The sequence below is a fragment of the Eriocheir sinensis genome, chromosome 40, assembly GCF_024679095.1.
Source record: "Eriocheir sinensis breed Jianghai 21 chromosome 40, ASM2467909v1, whole genome shotgun sequence".
In the NCBI taxonomy this organism is placed as follows: Eukaryota; Metazoa; Arthropoda; class Malacostraca; order Decapoda; family Varunidae; genus Eriocheir; species Eriocheir sinensis.
In genome coordinates this window covers 10029994-10050253 of record NC_066548.1, presented here as the reverse complement: position 1 = coordinate 10050253, position 20260 = coordinate 10029994, and the positions used below count along the sequence as shown (strand labels likewise).

The 20260-nt window shown below is 44.5% G+C and overlaps 1 protein-coding gene across 1 annotated transcript in view; it reads left to right on the top strand.

The window, feature by feature from the left end:
* LOC127009340 (zwei Ig domain protein zig-8-like) overlaps window positions 1–20161 on the top strand; it is an 81156-nt gene extending 60995 nt beyond the window's left edge. The window contains exons 4-7 of the mRNA XM_050882309.1: window positions 6136–6346; window positions 7458–7576; window positions 10864–11041; window positions 16347–20161. Coding sequence (XP_050738266.1) covers window positions 6136–6346; window positions 7458–7576; window positions 10864–11041; window positions 16347–16552 — 714 coding nt within the window. The 3' untranslated portion in view covers window positions 16553–20161. The remainder of the gene's footprint in view (window positions 1–6135; window positions 6347–7457; window positions 7577–10863; window positions 11042–16346) is intronic.
* The last annotated feature ends 99 nt before the right edge of the window (window positions 20162–20260 follow it).

Sequence of the window (20260 nt, the reverse complement as noted above, 5' to 3'; positions counted from 1 at the left end):
ATCAGGTGGATTAAGAATAATCACATTACTCGTAAATCTTGTACTAAACGTGTCTCAGGTAAATAATAGCACGGAGGGTGATAATAATTAACACACCCATTAATCTTGTACCAGACGTGTCCTAGGAATTATATCCGCTACAGCAAATAGGTTAATGATATCAAGAATATAATTATCCATAAGTTCGGTAGTGTGCGTGTGTAAAGTATATAGGAGCGAACAAAAATATCACTCTTCTTTTCTTTAAATGAATGAGTTTTTCTATACTTAAGGAGGTCGTGTCTCCCAAGGAAGTATGGGTAGCAATGGATAGCAAGAGGTGGCGCCATCTATGAGACACTGCAAAAAGAAACCAGTAGCCAGCAGACCTAACTCCTTACGTATACTCTACTAAACTCGGTGTGGCATGGTAGTCTTATCCAACTCTTGATTGTCACATAGGATAGAAAAAGAGGGGAGGATGGAGAAAGTAAAAGGAGGGAGGGAAAGAGGAGGGAGTAAAAAGGAGTAGAGAAAGAAAAAAAGAGAAGAAAGAAGGAGGGAGCAAAAGAAGGGCGAAAGTGAAAGAGGAGGGATTTAGAAAGTATAGAAAGAGAAAGAGGAAGAGGAAGTTAGAGAAAGGAGAAAAGGAAAATGAGGATGGAATAAAAGACTAAAAAAAAGAGAAAAAATGGGCAGTGCTTAAAGGACAAACTAGCGGCAAAGGACATAACAACACATGCCGCAAAAACAACAACAAAAAAAAAGGAACACCAGGTCACAGAGAAAATAAAGTAAAGCTTCACCAATATTCCTCCTGTCTTCAACCCTACGTGAACGAGACTAAAACACACACAACCCAACATATCCACACCCTAAAAGAAGAACAACGAACGGCAGGATGATAACATAACCCGCGGCCCTCGAGTAGACCGGAGGGAGAAATATACTAATTGCGTGTAATTGGCAATGGGCAGTAGTCATTAGGTAATTGCTGTGATTACGCTGTGTGCCGCTATCAAGGGGTCGTCCGATCGATTCCTCCATGTGTCAATCAAGCCTGTGGTGGTGGTGGTAGTGGATGAAGAGTTTTAGTAGAGGTGCCGAGGTGGTTTTGGTGGAGTAGTAGTAGGAGTAGAAGGAATAGTAGTAGTAGTAATAGTGGTGATTGTGGTAGTGATGAATGAGAGGTGGTGATGATAGTGGTGGTAGAAAGAGTGGTGATGTTGGCGGTTATATTAGTGATGGTGAAAAGGGGTTGGTTATGGTGTAGGCGATGGCGTATGTAGGTGAAGATGGGAGATGTTGGCGATGGTGAGGGTGACAGTAGTAATGGTGGTGGGAATTGCAGCAGTAGTAGCAGTAATAGTGATGATTGGGATGGTAGTATAGTGAAGGAGAACCGCTGGTGGTTGTGATGCTATTTTCGGCACGCTACAGTTCCCTCGCCTCCTCCCTGCTACACACATCTTTAATACACCCCAATGACTTATCGGAACTGAAGTAATTTGCCAGACGTAACGATCCATATATAGCTAGGCCTTGTGTGGAAGAGAAACATTTGCGTGTGTGTGTGTGTGGATGGGTGGGTGTGGATGTGGGTGTGGGTTTGTTTTATGGTGTGGTAATCAGGCAAATGGTGTGGTTTTCGGTCCTATGGTGTGGCTTAGTGCTGGTGACGTGTGGTGGTGTCATGGCCTGTTAGTGAGTCATGAGGGGATGTGGTTTAAATTAGGCTGACCTGTGGTTGATGATGATGTGGTATGCAGCCTCATGTGGTTTTTTTTTCTTTTGTTGATATAGTGTTGGCTGATGGGTGATGTTACCTTTTTCTTCCTCGTTCTCATGTCCTGACTCTATTTATCCTTCTGTTTCCAATCATCTTTCTCCATCGTTCCTTTTTCTTAACTCCCTTTCTCTCTTATTCTCTCTCGTCGCCTCCTCACTTTTCTTGCTCCCACTGCAACTGCTTCCTCTCTTTCTCTATCTCTCTTTCACTTTTCCTGATAGCAATGCATTATAGAAGGATACAATCGGTGAACATTACAATATGCTTCTACGATATTCAAAGTGTGGCAACATTAGAACAACAAAACACAACAGAAGAGAAAACTAAATTATTATTGAGACGCGTTCTCAGAAAATTAAGACCCAACTACATCTTAGGTTTATAGTATGCAGACATGTGGTTGATGATGATGATGATGATGATGATGTAGTATTCAGTCTCGTTTTTCGTTCTTTTTTTTGTGGTTGTTGTTGATGACACACCTTTTATCTTTCCCTTCCTAACTTTCTCCTTTTCTATCCATTTCTTCTTTCTATTATTCTTTCTTGACACTTACATAATAATTAAATGGATTGAAACGGCGAACACTATAAATTACTTTCTTCTACGATATTCATAAGTTGTTGATGACACACCTTTTATCTCTCCCTTACTAACTTTCTCCTTTTCTTTCCATTTCTTCTCTCTATTTTCCTGTCTTGACTCATACACAATAATTAAACGGATAGAAACGGTGAAAACTGCACTCACTACTACTTTCTCCTGCGATATTAATAAGTTGAAAGCGGCAAAGACAACAAAGCAACAGCACAAAAAACAAAAAATAATTACTCGGGGTTCTCAGAAAATTAATACCCAATACACATTATTGAGAGCATTCATAATAAATGGGTAGAATCGATGGAAAACTACACTACCCTACTTCCTCCAGCGATATTCAAAAGTTCAGCTACTATATCAGGACAACAAAACAAAGAGGAGAAGCAAAAATTTACGACTCAGGGTTTTCAGAAAATAATACCCACGCCACACTCGCCTGAAAGTGCTGGGACCGACTCTTAATTGAAGGTTAGCACACGCGCAGCACTCCACTTGTTTACCCGTGGCAGCGCAAGCGAGCGACGTTGGATTATGTTTTGCAGCCCTCCCCCAACCGGTGTTGTTTGCTCCAGCTGACCTTCTTATTAAGCTTCTTGGAACGATGTATAATGAAAGGATCGCCGTCGCCTTGTACCCTGAGTCAAGGAACAACACACTCCACTCATGGCTTTTTCTCTTATTGACGTGGTTCACTTATTGAAGAGAGAGAGAGAGAGAGAGAGAGAGAGAGAGAGAGAGAGAGAGAGAGAGAGAGAGAGAGAGAGAGAGAGAGAGAGAGAGAGAGAGAGAGAGAGAGAGAGAGAGAGAGAGAGAGAGAGAGAGAGAGAGAGAGAGAGAGAGAGAGAGAGAGAGAGAGAGAGAGAGAGAGAGAGAGAGAGAGAGAGAGAGAGAGAGAGAGATATGAGGATGAATTTGTGAGTGGCAGGTACGTAAACACACACACACACACACACACACACACACACACACTGCTGTCTCATTGGTGTTCGTCTGTCTGTTTGAGGATAAAATTAAAACTATATGTCTTAAAACACAGCAGTTTGGAAACTTGAAGGGGCGCTCCACCACGCTGTACATGGTGTACCTCCTGGACGCCATACTTAAAGGCTTGGAGCAAAGGGACACTGTAGCCCAACTGTGTCTCATTGACTTCAAAAAAGCATTTGATAACGTGGATCACAGTGTAGAAGTGACCCACCTACACCACCTCGGATGCAGAACTTCGCTGCTGCCGTTCATAACATCCTTCCTTACTGACAGACAGCAGAGCACAAGATATTGCGGCGAGACATCTGAGTGGCTGCCGACAACCTGCGGAGTGCCCCAGGGAACATGCATTGGGCCAGTCATTTTCCTAGCAGTTATCAACAGTCTTTTGCTTCAGTCATCGTGTAAAGCCAAGTTTGTTGATGACGTCACTGTATACGCAGTGACCAAAGCAACCTACCTGCAAAATAACCCACGCCAAGAGCAAATCACCACAGCTCATCTTCAGTGTGAGGAACTTAAACTAATACCAAACCCAAGCAAATGCGGGATCATCAATATCAGCTTCCTCAAGAGGGATGTGGTGTTCCCAACTGTTCATCTCTGTGGCAACGAAATACTGCAGGTCAGTTCAGCTAAAGTGGTAGGGCTTGTCATCAACTCAAGTCTAAATTGGCAAGACCACGTGGACCACATAATCACTCAGGCATCCAGAAGACTTTTTATACTGTTGCGAGCAAGGTCCTTCTGAGCAACAGAGGACCAGCTAATTTCCCTGTACTGTCAGAGGATCCGACCCGTGCTGGAGTACTCATGCCCAGTATGGCATCCAGCACTCACTGCCGTACAAGGAACTGCTCTGGAATCCGTTCAAAAGAGAGTGTGTCGCATCATCCTTGGCCACTACTATCGCAGCTACACCGGCACGCTGGCAAGGTTTGGACTTCCCAGGCTGGATGAAAGAAGAGAGCAGCTCACCCTCGGGTTTGGGAAGAAGCTGTTGAAATCGGCGCACTCACATCTGCTTCCACAGCGAACAGCAACTCGTCGCCAGAGCAAACACAGCAACAGGATGCCACCCGTCAGGTGCAGGACAGAGCGGTACCGAAACTCCACAATTCCTTATGTAGTACGGAAGTTGAACGAAAATTTGCAAAGTGCCCTCTCATAATCAGTGCTCACATTGGTAGACCTTTTTTAACATTGATAGACCTTTTTTTAAGGTTTTTACTTTTTTAAATTTTTATTTAAAATTTTTACGGTACTTTTTACTTTTTACTCTATTCTTCAATTTTTTTTTTTTTAAAGAAACTTATTTCTCTTTGTTTTTAACTGTATCAACAAAATCTCAGGACGCAAACGGTAATTAAAATTGATTCATTCATTGTAAGCCAAGATCTTTTCAGAAACATGAAATCTCTCACGATTCTTTGTAATCTGCTTCTTGGTGAATAAACCTATTATTATTATTATTATTACACACACACACGCTGATGAAGGTGACCAGCGATCGTTCATGTAAAGTCTAAAACACACACCGATATTTTGTTTCCATCCTTTTTCATTCCTTCATAGAGTTTTGACAAGCATGGTTCTTTTAAAAACTCGATATTTTTTGCTTTGCTGTTTCTGCTTTGTCGGAATAGGTGGTGGTGTTAGTGTTACGTCAACGTCACAAATAGTTAACAAAGAGTCAAGGAGGCTGAAAAACGTATGCCAACCAATCCACTAACCTTTACCCGAAATAGAGCAGGACGACAATACACGAAGACATGAATAAAATGTAATGCCGCGTGAGACCTTTTGTGACCCTTCGCAGAAATCGGCTCAGGGTTCTGCATCAGTTGGATACACATTGATTCCTTCTGAATATCTGAGGAAGAAGCAGAAGACCACGCAGGCAGCTTACACGAAGACTGAAAAGGTTAACCAAAAAACACATCAATCAGATACACGAGAAATCAGATTGTCGTGATTTTTTATTAATTTATTTATTTGTGTGTGTGTGTGTGTGTGTGTGTGTGTGTGTGTGTGTGTGTGTGTGTGTGTGTGTGTGTGTTTGGCCTTGGGAGGGGTAACGTCACTAGAGATTAAGAAAATATAACTTGTGGGGATGCTAGGATTTGTATGAGTGTTTTGCTGTTGTTTATGATTTTTGATGTTGCTGTTGTTATTGTTGTTGTTATTGATTTCTGATGTTGTTGTTGGAGAAAAGTTATAGTGGGGTAAGGATTTCAAGTTGTAATTAGCGCGGAGAGGCAGGAGGAGGAGGAGGAGGAGGAGGAGGAGTGCACCCTCATCCCCATCCCTGCGTTCTCCTGCCTCACCCTTCACCCTTGTTTGCTGAGGGAATTAGACTGAACTACCACCTCTACCACCACCACTACCACCACCACCACCACCATATCCTACCTCTAAGACTTCCTCTCTTCCCCGTTCTTTCCTTCCTTTTCCTTACCCCCTTCAAACACCACAACCACTGCAACAACCACAACCAACACACAGCATCACCGTCACTTAAACAACCACACATACTCCTTAAAAAACTACTAAACTATTAACCTTTTCTTTTTCACACCTTCTGCACACTCCATCACCACCATTTCAATCAACTTTTTTTATCCACCTCTCTTCCACCCCCTCACGTACCTACACGCACTCCACCACCTCATCAATCATCACCTCAACCTGTCCTCCTTCCCCCCACTTAAACCCACCCACCCACACACCTTTACCACCTTTAATTAATCACCACCTTCACCTGTCATCCTCTCCCTCAGGTGTCGTGGATCAGAAACCGCGACTCGCACATCCTGACGGTGGATCGCTACACCTTCATATCGGACGAGCGCTTCATGGCGTGGCACGAGGCGCAGACACAGACGTGGACGCTGCAGGTGCGATATGTGCAGGAGCGGGACGCCGGCAAGTACGAGTGTCAGGTGTCCACGGAGCCAAAGATGAGCCACTTCGTCGAGCTCAGCGTCATCAGTGAGTGTCGAGGGGGAGTTGGATTTCCCTCTCTCTCTAACTGTCTATTTATTAATCTATCTCTCTTTCTATTTATCTATCTATCCATGTCTTGGGCTGATTTGGCACTCCGCTCCGTTTGCCTTCTTTTCATTTTCCATTTGCTTGTTTTTCTGATTCCTTTGTTATCTGAGCACTTGTCCTTTCCATTTTGCACTTTTTTTCCTCTCTTTACACCTCTGTTCTCTTCTCTATTCTTCTCTGCACTTTTTTTTTACCTTCTCTTTTCTTTCCATCAGTTTGTATGTTTCTTTCTATTTCTGAGCACTTCTTTTCTTTTTGCACTTTTCCTTCCCTTCTCTTTGTACGTCAGTTCCCTCTTCTTTTTTTTCTTTTTTTGGACTTCTTTCCTCTTCTATTTGCAGTTCGGTTTGCTTCTGTGTATTTTGTTTTCTCTTTCCCTCGCTTCTCTTATCTCCTCTTGTCTTTTCTCTAACCTGGTGTCAATAAGCTATCCGTGTTTGCGTGTTACCTGTCTTTACCTCTGTCTCTACCTGTCTTTTGCCTGTCTCCTCGCGCTTTTCTTCTTCTCGGTCTTCTTTTTCGCAATCATGGAGTTTTCTGTTGTGGCACTTGGCTGGCGGGCCGGCGAGGAGACGAGGAACTCCTTTGCCGCCCGTCCAGCCACCCAGCCTCGCCTTGCTAACCAACTCACACACTCCTTGGCACAGACTTTGCCTTTGCGCTTCTTACCTCTCTCTGCTCGTCTTCTCTTGTGAATGTGTTTCCTTTATATATAACTACACAGTATGGGCTTTTTCAGTTTACTCAAGCTTTCTAACCCTTGGAATACAGGGACATCATGGGCCATATCTATATTAATGTTTATTGTTATTTGAAGTAGTAGAAATAATAGTAAGAAAAGGATCAGGAGTAAGGGTATTAGTAGTCTTAGCAGTGTTGTTATTGTTTACGTTGCAGTTGCCACAAATATCAATAATACAAAGACATTTACAACTTTATATATTTTTTTATGTAACATTTCTTCAACGTTCTCGTGTACTTATTTTGTCTTCTTCTCCCCTTCCTCCTCCTCCTTCTCCTCCTCCTCTCCCTCATCACCCTCGCTCAGCCCCCACCGTGAGCATCAGCGGCAAGTCGGACATCTACGTCAAGAGTGGCTCCACCGTGAACATCCAGTGTGTCATCACGGACGCCCTCGAGGAGCCCACCTACATCTTCTGGTACCACGTGAGTATAGATAGACCAATATGACCTGACCTAACCTAACTAAGCCACACCTATCATTATGTCTTCTGGCTCCACGTAAGTATCAACCAAACCTAACCTACCTAACTGCAGCTAACCCGGAGACCTGACTTAACCTCACCTGACCTTACCTATGATAATCTAACCTAACGTAACCTAACCTAATCAAATCTACGTCCTCTGGTACCACATGGGTTTGCAGAGAGCAGCATAACCTGACCTAATCGAATATAACCTAACCCAACCCTAACCTAACTCAATCTAACATAATCTGAAACGCGTCCTCTGGTTCCACGTGAATATACAAAGAGCGACCAGACCTTTCCTAACCTCACTTAATCTGATATTAGTCTTCTTGTTTGAGCATTTATCCGGGGCTCTCTCTCCCTTTTACAATGCCTCGTTCTCCCTCACCTTTGAACTTCGTATTCGTCCCTTCACCCTTACACACACACTTCCTCTTCCTGTCCTCACCTTTGCACTTTCTCCTGCCTTGTGTCCCTGGTGCCGGCAAAGTTTAACAGGCCCTTCACTTTTGGCCCTTTGCCTTTTGTTCCTGCTCTCTCGCTCTCTTTAACTGTTTCCTGTTCTGTCTTCTCTCATCTCCTTGCCCTCTGCCCCATCTCTCTTTTCCCTTTTGCTATCTAACGTGAATCCTCTGCAACCAATCACTTTCCCCCCATGGTATTTTTCTCCTCTTGTTCCTTGTCCCTTCTACCTGTTTCTTGCTTTCCATCATCTCCCTCTTGCCTCCTCTCTTCAGTCTTTTGTCTTCTGCCATAAATTTCCTTTTGTCACTGCCTTACCTCCTTTTCTTTTCAATTGTTTTATATCTTCTTCTTTTCCTTTTCCCTTCTTCTATCTCATTGTGTCCTCCTCCCTGCCTCTTGTTTCCCCTCCTCTATCAATTACTTTCTGCCTTATTCAAACTGCTACCTGCCGTCTACTGTCTACCACTATGTTTGTTTACTTCAGGGATACAGGAAAATTTCGTCACGCTGTAGCTGTTTTCCCTCCCTCATAATCATCAGGAGATAACTCATCAGACACACTACTGATAAGAGGTAACTAGTGTGGCGGTGTGTGGCAGGTCTTCGGGTGCGTGACGTCACAGTGGCGCCACGGAGGGAAAAGTTTGGGAGTGTTTTGTGCAGACCTCGAGGCCAAGGAAAGGGCGGGGCAGGCCAAGGATAATATAGTGTTTAAAGCCTTCAGGCACTTTTGATTTTCTCAACAACTATTTCCTAAGGCCACAAATGAGTTTGGTCAGGTTCTTATAACTGTTTTTGTCGTTCATGGTGCAGAAGGCCTTGTCAAACTATCACAAGGCTTATAAAACTACCCATGGAAATACTAACATATTCTCTACGAAGGTCTTATCATATGTAGGAGTGGGAGCCCGGAAATGTTTGAGAATATGGACCCTGGAGGACATAGGAGGTGAGGAGGGAAAGGTTAGACGAAGAAGAAGAGATAAACACGTAGACTAACAAGAATCTCGACTGATATGGCTCTTGAAATGAATGTTATGATAGCATTATATGTATTTTGTATTTAGGGGACTCTGACACTATAAAAAAAATAGTGAAAAGCAACGAAACCCAGTTAGGAATAAACTTCAGACGCTTTTCGCTTTCCTTTTTGTTTTCTGATATTACGGTAACTAGCAATTAAAGAAGACAGGTAATGAATGAAGGTGTTTTGCATAGCGTTTATGTTTAATATCCACACACACACACACACACACACACACACACACACACACGCACACACACACACACACACACACACACACACACACACACACACACATTCTTCTGAGTCGAGCTGAAAACTGTGTCACCGGGCTGCGAAATAATGACGACAACAAAAATTTACATTCACACGCTATTAAACATTCCGCCTCAACGTATCCGCCTCTGTGTCCTCTTTGTCCTCCTCTTCTTCTTCCTCTTCCTCCTCCTCCTGTCTCCTCTGGTCTTCCCTCTCTCTTCCCTCCTCTTACTATTCCTTTAACTTCTTCTTTCCCTCCTCTGCCCTCTTACGTTGACTCCTATACTCTTATTTCCTTTTTTCTAGCTATATTTTAATTACTCTTTGCTTTATTTATTCTATTCGTCATTCTACATCATTTCTCTCTTTCTCCTTTTCCTTTACCTCATCCTCTGCCTTCCTTTCTTCCTCCTCCTCCTCCTTCTCCCCTTCTTACTACTTCTCCTCAAACTTCTACTTCTCCATTCTCATCTTCCTTCTTTTCTACTTTTAATTTTCCGTTTTTCTCTGTCTTTCTATTTCTGCCTCTCCTCGTATTCCTACTCTTCCACCCCATCCTCTTACTCCTCCTCCTCCTCCTCCTCCTCCTGTTTCTCCTCCTCGTAACATTAACATAAACACATTCCCACCACACGAGCAAGACAACGCAACACGTCTTAACACAACACTAATCTCACCACCACCTCCACCACCATCACCACCACCTCCACCACCATCACCAACACCACTTCGCACCCTCTGACTCTCTCCCTCCTCCTCCTCCTCCTCCTCCTTCCTACTTCACTACCTCTTCGCCTTCCCCGCTCTTCACTCACTTCTCACACTTCTGTTTCGCTGTGCTGTCACTTATGCTCCCTCTCCTTGTCACCTCAGCCTCCTCTCTCCCTTCCTTCCTTCCTTCCTTCCTTTCTCTTCTCTTCCCCCATTTCCGAGTGTTTTATCTCGCCTCTTAATGGTTTTAGGGTTGGATAGCCTTAGCCTTATTTGTACCTCAGACACTATAATTTTATCACCTTATACTTACTTACCTATTCGTAGTTTTAGTAACCCAGTCAAGCACTCACTATTTCATTCATAAGGTCCCACCCATCACTTCGAACTTTTCTCTTTCAATTTTCTTTTTTTTTATCTGTTGTCTCTCATTTTCCTCTACACTATTATAATGCATATTTCTTCTACTGTCTTCATATACCCTTTCTTTATTCTCTATCTTTATCTTCATTTTTCTTCCTCTCTCCAAATTCATCACATACAGTACCTCCTCTCCATTTACCAATATATTACAATTTCTTCCTCTCCATCAACACAACTCCACTCCATTCCCACCCATTCCACTTTTCTCTCAACCATCTATTGACACACACACCTCGATCCACCACCAAAACTTCTCTCGTACCCAACCAATCCCTATCATCCACTCCTATTAACTTCTATCCCCTCACACCCCACCATTATCCACCACCACCCTCACGACCCCTTCCTTATCTTCTCGCCAGGGTAACCGTCGAGTGGTGGGGACGAACGGCGACTACAAGCTGACAGTTCACCGCGAGCCGCCCGACACCTCCATCGGCACGCTCACCATCCCCTCAGTCTCCATGGCTGACTCCGGCAACTACACGTGCGCCCCGGCCTCGCTGCAGATGGCCTCCGTCATGCTCCACGTCGTTATCGGTGAGTTAAGGTTATCCACTGCCTGGGAGTCGAAGTGCAAGAATGGCTGTTGAAGTTCGTTTCTGTATCGAGGGAGACGTTGTGGTTTTCTGTTTGAGGTTGTAGTTCTCGGGAATCAGTTCGTTTCTGTATCGAGGGAGACGTTGTGGTTTTCTGTTTGAGGTTGTTGTTCTCGGGAATCAAAGGGCAAGAAGGGCTGTTGAAGTTCGTTTCTGTATCGTGGGAGACGTTGTGGTTTTCTGTTTGAGGTTGTAGTTCTCGGGAGTCAAAGGGCAAGAAGGGCTGTTGAGGGTTGCTTCTTTATCGTGGAAATCATTGTGGTCTTCTGTGTGAGGCAATAGTTCATGAGTCTCAAGATGCAAGAAGGGTTGTTGATGGTCGCTCCAACGTCGTGGGTTTGTTGTGGTCTTGTATGTGAGGTTGTATTTTTTTTTTTTTTTTACAGCAGAGGCGTCAGTTCAAGGGCATAAAAAAAGCAAACAAATGTGAAAAAAGCCCGCCACTCAGGTTTTTAGGTGCAAGAAGAGCTATTAAGGGATGTGTCTGTATCACGAGCATTGTTTTGGTCTTGCATGTGTGTGAGGTTGAAGTTCACAGGATAGAGGTTCACGGGAGGTTCAAAAGTGTTCTTGTCATCATGTAATATCACTGAGGGAAGTTAGAAAGGTTTACAACTCATGGGGTAAGTAAGTAAGAGGTTTCGAAGATTAGGGCAAATTCCATCTGATTTTTGTCTCAGGGTACAAACACATAAACAGTTGAAAGAGAAAGAAGGCTGAAAAGGTAAGGGATAAGGTTTAAATATCTTGGGTTTCACTGGGTGTTCCAGATTCCAAGGGCGAGGAGGGCTCAAGGGGTATAAGCTCAATGGAAAAAGACGTAGAAGAGATCAAGAGGGGAGGGAGCCTTCCGATCTTGCCTTTCCCGCCCAAGGACTGAGGAGTGACGGTGTTCGAGCTGATGAAAGAGGGATTAGAGAGAGGAGGGAGAGAGCGAGGGAAGATCAGAGGAGAAAAAGAGAGAGAGAGAGGGGAAGGAAGGAAGGACGTAGAAGTGAGGGAAGAAGAGGAACGTGAAGGAGGAAGATTAATAAAGGAAAGAGTAGGGGAGAAGAAGAGCAGGGAGGAAAGGGAGAGAAGAAGAGAAATGGAAGATATAGAGAGGAAGGATGACAAGGGAGAATGATAGTCAAGAGGGTGTGAAATGTGAGGGAGATTACGAGAGAGAGAGAGAGAGAGAGAGAGAGAGAGAGAGAGAAAAGACTGATGGGGAGAGAGGGAGGGAGGAAAACAGAGGGAGAGACAAAGATAAGGAAAACAGTAAGAGGAAAGTACATTGGAAAACAGAGGAAGGGCAAGGAAAAAGAGAGAAAAAAGGGGCAATGGGAAGAGGAAAAGGAGCGAGGTAAGAAAAGGAGGAGTAAGGGAAGAAGGATAAGAGATTGAAAAAAGAGTAGGAAAGTAAAGAGCAAAGGAAGAAGAGAAGGCCAGGAAGAGAGGAAGAGGAAGAGAAGTAGGCTAGGAGCTTGAGGGAATGTAGAGAAGTACAGAGAGGAAGGAAGAAGAGGAGGAGGAGGAGGAGAGGAAAGTTAACAAATAAACCATACATAAATAACACCGGAATTAGAGAGAAAGACATTTAGGAGAGCAAAGAGAAGATACAGAACGAGACAGAGTGAAGAAAGACAGAAAGAGAAAGAGAGAGCACGCGCATCACTGAACCAACAACATTTTCCCTTTCCTTCGTCTCTCTGACTCCGAACACAGACTCAGCGAGGACGTGGACAGCACAATCCTCACGCCAGCCAGTCAGTCAGTCAGTCAGGCCGCGTCCCTGTCCTCCGTGAATGGCAGGTCCCGATTCACAGCAGCAGCGTCACTCCCATTCATGTCATAGCCGGCATAATGGAGCCCGGATTTGCTTGTATTAACGGCACGGTGCGAAGCTAGGCGAGGGAAGGGGACGGGGCTGGGTGGAGCGGGGAGAGATGAGTTGCGGGGGCAGGACGGGGCGTGGCGCGGCGTCAGACTGTTAATGGGAAGTGCGAGTGTGATTATTCAAGGGCATATCGGCTGCTTTTGACGCAGATGCTCGCTGATCCATCGTGTGTTAGCTGTAATAAGGTTGACGTCGATGTGTTGGGAGTAAGTAATGAGAGAAGAGGAGAGAGTGGGAGGAAGAAGAGAGGGAAGAGGAGGAGTGTGAATATTAGGTTAGGTAAGGTTAGGGTAGCAGTAATGAGGTTGTTACGTATGATATTGTTAGTAGTGAGAGGAGGAGGAGGAGGAGGAGGAGAGGAGAGAGAGCGCTAAGTTAGGTTAAGTTAGGTTAGCGGTAATATGGTTGATATCGATGTGTCAGTAGTTAGTAGTGAGAGGAGAAGAAGAATAGTAAGAGGAAAAGGGGTAAGAGGAAAGGGAGCATTAGGTTAGGTTAGGAGAGTAGTGAAAAGAAGAGGGGGAGAGGAAGAGAGGAGTGGGACTGGGAGAAGAAGAAAAAAGGAGAGTGAGAGTGAGGAGAGTGGGAGTGAGGCTTCCGGCACTGCTCTCTGTTGGCTGGCGCTGGTATGCTCTCTCTATTCAACCGTAGTGGAAAAAGCAGTGTCCCGGCCATCACCTTTACTGTAGCTATGTATGTGTGAGGTAAAAAATAAACAGTGAATGAATAAATAAATAGAAAAATAGGAACTGGTGCGGCATTTCAGAGGGAGGGTTTTATTATTGCCATTTTTACGTTTTGTTTTTTTATGTCTATTTTTTAATCTGGGTCATTGGGCTTACTCGCCTGATATTTTTTGTCCTCTCTTCCCGTGTGTGTGTGTGTGTGTGTGTGTGTGTGTGTGTGTGTGTGTGTGTGAATGAGCATGTAGCTGCCTGTCTATCTATCTATCTGTCTGTCTTTCTCTCTGTGTATTCGTGTGTGGCGTTTGCTTTATCTGTGTGTATGTCTGTGTATGTGTGTGTCTGTCTATCTGTCTGTCTATCCGCCTCCCTATCTATCCGTCTGTCTTTGCGTATTCATGCGAGGTGTTAGATTATTTTTGTGTGTGTTTGTTTGTTCGTCTGTCTTCGTTTGGTGCTGTTCGGTGCTCGGTGTAAACGTTCGCCGGTGATCACGCCCTCGTTAGCCTCGGGGCGGTGTTTGGCGGCCCATTGTTCCTCCTCGCCATTGTTACTGATTGACTGTCGCTGTTGTGTTGTGCTAGTTCGTCTCTCTCGTTTTTATATATTTATTTTTGTTTTAGTCCACGCGTAATACATGCACCGTTCCCTTTCCCGTTTTCTTTTTTGGGGGGGGGGGTTGGACTAGTTTTTGTTGCAGGTATATATGTTTTTTTATTTTATTTGCCTTTCACACCTTTTTTTTGTTTTGTTTTTTGCTTTTTTTTTTTGGTTATCTGTCATTCATTATTCGCAGTGTTCATGGGTGGATTTTTTGTGGATTTTCATTTCTTTTACGTTTTTTTTTGGTGTGTGTGTTTGTGTGTTACGTCTCATCATGTATGTGTATCACTCATTCATTATTTATTCGCGGTGTTCGTTGGTGGAATTTGTGGTGTGTGTTTTTTATTTTACGTTTTTTTGTGTGAGTATGTGTGTGTGTGTGTGTGTGTGGAGAGAGAGAGAGAGAGAGAGAGAGAGAGAGAGAGCGGTTCGGCGTTCGGGATTTCATATTGTTTTGACTATCTCTCATTTTCTGTTTCTGTTTCCCATTAATACCCGGCTCCATTCATGCATCAGTCAGTATTTCATTTTTATTTTAGTACGTCCACAATTTTTAATCCCTTGCTCATGTCTGTTGTTCTATGGTTTATTTCGTGGTGCTGCAAATACTCCTCTTGTTACGATATTTGTCTTTTTCTGCTTTCATAACTATCAAGCTCAGTTTTTTTCCAATGTCCTTTTAAAGTAATTCACTCCTTTACCGTTCTTTGTTCATATTCCCTATCATAGTCATTGTTGCTCCTTTCATTCTCCTCTATATTATTTGCCTTTCTCTGCCTTCATAAATATCTAACTCATTTATTGTCTGTTTTCCTTTTTAAATACGTAGCTCACTCCATCACAAATGTTCCTCGTATATATTTCCTATCATTGTCATTGTTGCTCCTTTCAGTCTCCTCTATATTATTTGCCTTTCTCTGCCTTCATAAATATCTAACTCATTCATTATGTTTTCCTTTTTAAATACGTAGTTCACTCCATCACAAATATTCCTCGTATATATTTCCTATCATAGTCATTGCTCCTTCATTCATTCCTCTCTATATTATTTGTCTTTCTCTACCTTCATAAATATCTACCACAGTATTTATCTATTGTCCTTTTAATTAAGTAGTTCCATCCTTCACAATTGTTCCACATATATATCTCCTACCATGGTATTTTTTTTTTTTGCCCTAACCTTCACTCCACTTTTATTTCTCTTGCTGTGACGGGAGAGAGAGCTGAAAAGAACCACAAATTATAAAACAGGAGGAAAAACACACGCAACACGCTGCTTCGCTAAAAGAAACAGACGCCGAGGAGGAAGATTATTAACCTCGAGTGCAATGGTGTTCTCCCTCTCATCGTAATAAATGAATATCCTCATAGAGTATTGAAGCGGCTCCTGCCTCTCTCCTCCTCCTCCTTTTACTCTTCTTTTCCCTTCACCGTGCTGTACTTGTACTCTAACGTCACACCACCTCCTCTTCCTCACTTGCAGAAAACGGGAGATGCAAAAGATGTTATATACGTAGGTTCTGTGTGTTGAGTTCTTCTGTTCTTGTATTAAAAGTTTTTCCATATGTTTTGCAACCTTAAGCCTCGACTCATCTCTTCTTCCCACTCTTTCACATGTTTTCCAGCCTCATGCCTCATCTCATCTCTTCTCCCCAGCCTCATGACTCATCTCATCTCTTCTCTCCTGCTTCACATTTCACCTGTTCTCTTCTATTCAGCCTCATATCTCTTCTCATCTCTTCTCCCCAGCCTCATATCTTATCTCATCCCTTCTCTCCTGCCTCACATTTCACCTGTTCTCTTCTATTCAGCCTCATATCTCTTCTCATCTCTTCTCCCCAGCCTCATATCTTATCTCATCTCTTCTCTCCTGCCTCACATTTCACCTGTGCTCTTCTATTCAGCCTCATATCTCATCTCCTCTCTCCTGCTTCACATTTCACCTGTTCTCTTCTATTCAGCCTCATATCTCATCTCATCTCTTCTCTCCAGCCTCTTGCCTTACCTCATCTTCTCTCCTCTCCCACCACATGTATTCAAGCCTCACGTCTCACCATCTCTTCTCTTCTTCCCCCCGTCAGGAGAACACCCGCAGGCCATGCACGGCACCAACTCCGCCGCCGCCAGCACCACAGGGTCCGCCGCCTCTGCCTCCTCCTCTTCCAAGTCGTCCTCCAAGTCCTCCTCCTCCTCCTCCTCCTCGTCGTCCCCGGCAGCCCACTCCCCCGGGCGTCACGCGGTGCTGGGTGTCCCCTTGGTGGCACTCATATTGCTCGCTGCCACGTGACTCCCAATGAGCTAAACTTGAAGGTCACGGCGCCCCTCTCCCTCAGCCCCGCGGGTGGAGACAGTAACGCACAGACACACAAACAGACGTGACCAAGTGACTCCCCAAGACGCCAAGAGATAACCCGGGGATCATGTGTCGGTGTGTATGGGTGTGTGGTTGTTGGGAACTCAATGGCACACACGCATACACATATACACACACACACGCACATATGGAAACATCACCCCGAAACGTCATCAATAGAGGGACTTCTTGCGCGTGTATGTTTGTGTGTGTGTGTCGCTCTTTCAACTGAGGGAAGAGTGGCCTGTGTGTGTGTGTGTGTGTGTGTGTGTGTGTGTGTGTGTGTGAGGGACAAACTGGCACTGGCACTGGCACATCTCGGCGGCTCAAGGACTGCAGGACGAGGGGCTGAGGGGCTGACTGTCCGCCTGAAAGGAAAACGTGATCTGCACTGCCCCACTTGTGTACGAGACAGAAGAAAACGGAAAATAACCACCAGAAAAGAACGTGAATACAACTTGAGGGAGTGAGGTCGTCAGGTCAGGTCAGGTCAGGGGGTATATCCATCGTGTGTGTGTGACCTCCAATGGCCGGAACCTTGACTCGTGTGCATGTGTGGGTGTGGGTGTGTGGGTGTATGTGGGTGTGTTTTTTTATGGTCCCCCTCCCCTCTACCGTCCCCCCCCCCCCCCTTCCTTGCAGTGTACCCTTCCTCATCGCCAGTGTGACCTCGTGACCTCGCCAAGTGACCCACAAAGCCTAGACGAGGCGAGCAGTGACCTCCTCCTCTTCTCCCCTCCCCCCTTCAACGTGAGAGCCAGATGTACATAGTCTATTTTGTAACCGAGGCCGTTTTTATGATTATTACAACAGTGTACAGTGCTTAGTGGGTCACAGTGACTCGCCCGAATCTCCACTGTCTCCCGCCCCTCCTGACCCTTCCTCCTGACTCTCTCCTTTACTCTTTCCTTTCGTAGTTCACTCACTCTCCTCCCTCCTACCTCCCTCACTCCTCACCGCCCTGCCTCATGACTTTCCTCCTTCCCTCACTAACCTCCTGACTCACTTCTTACTTCCTCACTCCCTCTCTACCTTCCCTCCTGACTCCCGCTCTCCCTCACTCCCTCCTTCACTCACCACCTTGTCCCCCTTCCCCGTTCTTTGCATCTCTTCGAACCATGTGATTTTTCCTTTTTCTTCGTTCTCAACTCCTCCCCTTTCGTCCATTCTTCTTCATTTTCCACTGCATCACTCTTCCTTCCTTCCTTCCTTCCTTCTTCTTCTTCTTCCACTGCTCCTTCACATTCTCTTCCTTCCTTTCGTTCTCTCTTTTTTCGTTGTCTGTTTGTTGGTCCCTCAGCTTCCTTTTTTTTTTTTTTCATCCTTTCTTCCTATTTTTCTTCATTTAATCGTTTTGCTATTCCTGTTTCCTTCATTCTTTCCTTCCATTGATATATTTTTTTTCTTTATTTATTCCTCTAATTCTTTTTTATTTCCTTCCTTCCTTCATTCTTCTTTTCTTCCTTCGTGTGTTGAGAACTAAGTTGGAGGCTATGTAAGCATCCACAAAAGAGAGAGAGAGAGAGAGAGAGAATGAATGGGCACACATTACTCTCCCTTGCCCCTTCCTTTGTCATCTTTTATTCTCACCTCCTCTTCCTCCTCCTCCTCCTCCTCCTCCTCCTCCTCCAGCACATGACCAATGACACCGCCCTGCCAAGAGTAAAATATTTTGCTCTTCCGCTTGAGCCTCCTTTTTCTTTTTCAACTTAACCTTTTCCTCTTCTTCATTCTCCTTTTTCTTCATTTCTTCCTTCCCTTCCTCATATCTATTTTTTTATTCCTTACTTTCTATTCAATTTGATGATCCTCTTCTTCATCTTCATTCCCTTTTCTTTCCTCCTCATCCTTCTATTTCCTTTCCTCGTCCTTCTCACCTTCACCTTCGTCTTTGCCCACCTCTTCCTCTCCTCTCCTTCCTCCTCCTTCCACCACCTCCTCCTCCACCATCACCACCAAATTCCTCTCGAAAGTGACCCAGAAGAATCTACTTTGTTGATGTTCTTGTTGTTGTTTGTTGTTGTGAGTCTTGCCCTCGTGCGTGTGACTCAGCGGTGGTCGGCGGTGGCGTGAGTCACTCTGTGTGTCTGTGTGACTCATTGGGTGAGTCGTCGTATAGTCATCGGATGAAAAGAAAAGGAGGTGAATGTGAGAGGAAAGAAAAAGAAAAGGAATATGAAACAAGGAAGAGCATGATGTTAGGTCCGTTGGATGACACTGAAAAAAAGTGTTAAGTTAATGGGAAGAAGAGAGAGAAGCAAGAGGAGCAAGAGGAAGAGGAGCCTGATGGGAGTCTATGGAGTACGTGAGTGACTCGAAAGGAACTAAAAATGTCCCACTTTTGCCTGGACGAGTGAGAGTGTGAGTGTTTGAGTGCACGAGAGAGTAAGATCGTGCGTGAGTGTGTGAGTTAATGTATATGTGAGAGAATGAGGGAGTGAAAGAGTAAGTGAGAGCACGAATAAGTGAGTGGGTAAGGAGGTGCGTGAGTGCGTGGGTCTCGCGGCAACACATACACCGCCTCCACAACGCATCAGGAAGCACTGAGTGTGACTAGATTCGAAAGTGTTGCATATGATCTAAAAACATGTCATCCGTCAGTGCAAACGTGACTTACAGTGACTTTCTTTGAGTGGTGAACAAAACAGAACGTTGGAGGCAAATATAACGTAGATCCCACACTGATTCTTTGGAGAAATGATAAGAATCTTATAAAAATCTTTAGAAAAGAAGAAAATGAAAAAGTAAAAAGAAGGAAAAGGAAAGGGAAGAAGCAAGACTAGGAGAGAAGCCAACAGCCTTCATCTCTCAAGAAGACGAGAGGAGAGAAAATTTTGGTGTTTTCATGAGACGGAATAAAACATGTAAAGGAGCGTCGCCTTAAATCACCGTGGTGTCGTTCTCCCCCTTGAAGTAATTAGTGCAGCGGCCGCCGCCCCAGGCAGGTGCGCTGGGCGGGGCGGGGCGTGTTTTGCTCAACATTCTGCTGCAGCCACACGCCCGATGTGTATTTCATAGACATAACATATTTTTCTGTTGTGTGTGTGTGTGTGTGTGTGTGTGTGTGTGTGTGTGTGTGTGTGTGTGTGTGTGTGTGTGTGTGTATGTGTATGTCGCCTCCAGGCATGTGGGCAAGGAGGCAGAAGTGCCGTCACGGTTAGTCGTGACCAAGCGGGCCAGCCGCGCCCCGCTGCTGCCGCAGACTGCGGGAGTCTCGGTGAGTGTGTGTGTCCGTATTGAACAAGGCGCCGCGCCGCGCGGGTGGCTGTGCAGCATAATATTCCTGGAGACAAAGTGATTGTGATCGACAATGGCAACTGTCTTTGCGTCCTGAACCTTCCCGCGGGAGCCTGGCGTGGCCGCGGCTGCAGCCCCGCGCCGAGCTGAGCCACGCCGTGGAGGACGGCCACCTCTTGGGTCAACAATATATAAATATATATATACTACATAAAAGACTTACATACGTACACACATATATACCTAGAGTCTGTAAGGGAGAAATTTATATGTAACTTATTACAGTCAATAAAGATACATTTGAATGACTTGATCCTAACTTACCATTGATATATATATATATATATATATATATATATATATATATATATATATATATATATATATATATATATATATATATAT